A 4,160-nucleotide genomic window follows, 5' to 3' on the forward strand; every position below is an offset into this window, starting at 1 on the left:
CAATCCCACTATTCGTTGGTAAAAGAGTAGCCCAAGAGTTAACGGGGGGTGGTGATGACTAGCTGTCTAACACTGCAAAATTAGAGACGGCTAGCGCAGATAGTTCTCGAGTAGCTTTGCGCGAAATGTAAAACAGATCAATCGTACCTGTAAACTTTCCTTCGTCAACCTTTTGCCATACAGGTAAACTGACTCAAGTAAATCATTCTGCATAGAGAAAACTTTATCAGGATGTAGTAGGTTTAGCTGAATGTTTAGGTGGTTATACTTAATACTGTGTACAGATTATGTAATTATGCCGTTTAAAGGGTATATTAATTGCCCAATACTGGTTAAGCTACTGTTTACATTGTAAAATAATGCAAAACGTCTCAAAATTAATATATTAGAATAAAATAATTAAGTTATCAACAAGTCATAATAATGTAATTCAATAAGTCATCAACAAATGATATAATATTCTCAACAAAAACTAAGTGTATTTGTTAATGCAATCCTTTCATTCTGCATTGCAAGAGAAAATATGTAAATAATTGTAGTTTTTTATTTTATTAACGTTAGTAAATTCAAGGTATGAAGAACATCTCCTCAATAAATCATTCTGATTTATGAACCTTGAAAGGAATTATTCATTATGAGATGAATAAATAAAATCCGTAATTCATATGGTAGGCGCCAGACAAAGTGTGGAAAATAATTTGATGTAGATTTTAGGTATATACATACATACATGTAAATGCTTTTAAATTTCAATAGAAAGTTTCAGAATCCCCAGTTTTTCAACTGAAGTTAGTACTCGTATATTCTTCATCACTTGATACTGAAATACATTAAATGGAAACGTTTAAACTTATGTTAGATAACAGAGCTCATGCCACAACCAACCAAAAAATGCGTATATTTTTAGCAAAACAGGCTTCATTTCTCAGATAGTCGTGTTTATTGTTTTGTTTTCGTCTAATGTAAGCTTACGTTTTCATTTTAAGTCTTGGAATTACGTTACTGTTTGGATAGCGGCTTCCGATAATTATCGAAACGTTCCGTAAAAATGGACTGTTCCGAACAAGTACTCAACACGTACACAATGTGAAAAAAACTAAATCGATAGCAGCAAATACTCGTAATATTGTGCCTTTCTGCAATTTAGTTGTGTGACTCGTCACTAAGTCTGAAGGCTTATAATGTTAAAAACCAGGTTTCGATCCCCTCTGTTGGTATAGTTCAGATAGCCCATTGTATAATTTTGCGATGAGCAACAAAACAACCTAAAATAAGTTTAACAGATGAAAACTAGTTCACCTTTTCCATTATCTTTATATTGTACTTGGCAAAACTAATCTAGATATACTCGTGGATACAAGGATATTCAGCACGGTTTCAAACAACTTACTGAATAGTGCGGTTTTCATACAATTAAAATATAAATTATCAGATTCCTGTTTCGGGTATTCGCTTATCCGATTCTAAAGTTTAATTAACAGCTAGATTAGAGATAGAGAAAAGGCAGCTAATCAACAGTACCTATCGTTAATTCATGTGATATTATAACTCAATAGTAAAATTTGATCTTCACCTTTATAACGTAACCGAAGGCTCCAAAACTCAGCCAAAATTATGGACATTAGAAATCCAATAAAATGCATAAATTAGCTATGAGATGGAATCGCCATACTCTAACTTGCTAGAGTTATTAGGGGCATAACGACTTTTAAGATAGGTTGTACAGATTGAGACAAAATTAAAATTTGTCGAGAATATATTGTGTTATTACTTAAATATATCATTAGGAATTGCCACATAATGTTTAAAAAACGACAGTTTTGACATTGTTCAAATGCTTTTTCGAAACGGTTTACTTCAGTCTAAAACAAAAGATTACCATCCACATTGTTGAGATGTTTTCTTTTGAAAGTATTGTTGAACAGCATACTTTAATATATTAAGTACACGTTGATCAATAAGTATCAATATCTTTCGAAATATTTCTTGGAACTAAAATCTAGCATTTTTAATCCCTCTACCAGGTCCTTGTTGGTCATGAAGGTCCTGTCACATGCGTAGCTGTAGCGCCTTTCAGTCCCTCACTTGTTGTGTCCGGTTCCATGGACCACAATCTCATCGTGTGGGATATGACTACAGGTGACGACAACTTCACCTTAAGAGGTCACACAGAATCAATAAAAACTTTACAGCTTACGTTAGAGGGAAGTGTCGTGATCTCTGGTAGGTAGCGCTAATTTCGCTAACCATTAATACATTGGTGCTGAATGGTTGTAATTTAAACATATTGCATTTAATAATTACCCAAAAAATTACTTACAAAATTATATAAATCTAATTTGAAATAATTAATATTGAAAATTTCGTAAAAAAGTATTTTCAATCAAACTGAAGTTCCATAATTGTTGCTTGGCAAAATAATTATTTTTTAATTTGCGTTTTCCTTGTGCATTGTAATATTTTTTACAGTGTAGATACATATGTCTATATATATTAGCCATTCTAATATACATAGTGTTCGCAAAGTCGCTGTGCAGTTTTGTAATCATATTTTATTCAGTCTATTTCAAGCCAGCAACTGATAGCGGTGTTTAGAAACAAAATAAGAAGGATCCAAGCCTGTATTGATGCCAACGGGGTCACTTTCAACATTGTTTATGATTGTCATTTATATTTACCTCCCGTATTCTATACTGAAACATGTCTGTTAATAAATATATAAGAGCACAGTGACTTTCCGAACACCCTGTATTTGTCTTTACATACGCGTGCACATTGGGATTTGATAAAAACTTCAGGAGTTTAATCTAACCAGTTCATAATAAGATTTTATAAAAAGCCACTTTATTTAAATAAAGGGTCTGATGACAACACACTTCAAATATGGAGTACACAGACTGGTCAACGGATAGCCATGTTAGCTTTACATTTGACAATGGTTTCCATGGCGACATCTCTAAACGTAGGCCACATTGTTATACAATTTGCCAATAACAATTTGGTTCCAATTATACGCCTCCACAACAATCCAGTGAAAGGAATGAAATTAGACCTTCCTCCAGGGACACCTGTGAATGATGACGGAAAATTTCCAGGTAGGTTTAATTAGTATAACTCTTTTTACAGTGTTATAAAATCTGAACATGTAGAATTTGATTTTCTATTTGTAATATTTTACACGTTTCCGATTACCACTTTTTTTTGTGGAAGATTTTTGTTTCTACAGTGATACATGATTAGATATACATTACTTTGAGGTGTTTTTACCACTACGTTTTCACATATCCTCTGTAAGTTTTCATTAATACTTCAAAAACTACTGCGGCCCGGCATGGCCAGGTGGTTAAAACACTCGACTCCTAATCTGAGGGTCGCAGGTTCGAATCCCGGTTACACCAAACATGCTCGCTATGTCAGCCGTGGGGGCGTTATAATGTGACAGTCAATCCCACTATTCGTTGGTAGCCCAAGAGTTAGCGGTTGGTGGCGATGGCCAGCTGCCTTGTCTCTAGTCTTACACTGCTAAATTAGGGACGGCTGGCGCGAAATTGAAAACAAACCACACCAGAAACTACTGTATCGTAAGTTCTTTTTCTTAGCTAATGTGAACAGATTGACAATGGGAATTTAATAACATGCATTAATTGGTGGAGAGAGAACATTACTTTAATCAACTTGCTGAAGTTAGTGGCATACACGCATTAAGATTTTTGTTTGCGTTACGAGTAAATATATTGTAGAATTTCTTTCTCAACCAACCATCATCTTATTAACAAATCTCTCATGGTTAAAAGTGAAAGCCATAAATGTTACTTTGTTTATTGGTTTCTTAAAAAAAACACATTATATTTATTTGAATTTGAGGAAGTCGTAAAATGTAAAACTGTTTTAAATGCGCATTAAAAGAACATTTTCTACTGTTTGTCATTAGGCACAAAACAATAGTTTGTCATTATTTCAGGGATCGAACTTTGAATTTTAACCTTATAAGTTCTGAAATTTACTGTTAATCCATGGAGGAGCTAATTTTTGTTGATAATCAGTTTATGTGAAGAAATGCCAAATGTTGTAAAGCATTTATTCTATTTATTTCTTGTGTACTGCTTTATTAAAAATACATATATGTATGTGTATATATAATCTCATCCGACCAAATCCAG

General features: G+C 33.3%; 1 protein-coding gene across 1 annotated transcript in view; it reads left to right on the top strand.

Annotated features, from left to right (window-relative positions):
- Positions 1-4,160, top strand: part of LOC143229444 (protein qui-1-like) — a 147,726-nt gene that overhangs the window by 139,639 nt on the left and 3,927 nt on the right. The window contains exons 23-24 of the mRNA XM_076461781.1: positions 2,025-2,223; positions 2,859-3,095. Coding sequence (XP_076317896.1) covers positions 2,025-2,223; positions 2,859-3,095 — 436 coding nt within the window. The remainder of the gene's footprint in view (positions 1-2,024; positions 2,224-2,858; positions 3,096-4,160) is intronic.

Source organism: Tachypleus tridentatus, chromosome 10 (assembly GCF_004210375.1).
Source record: "Tachypleus tridentatus isolate NWPU-2018 chromosome 10, ASM421037v1, whole genome shotgun sequence".
Taxonomy (NCBI): domain Eukaryota; kingdom Metazoa; phylum Arthropoda; class Merostomata; order Xiphosura; family Limulidae; genus Tachypleus; species Tachypleus tridentatus.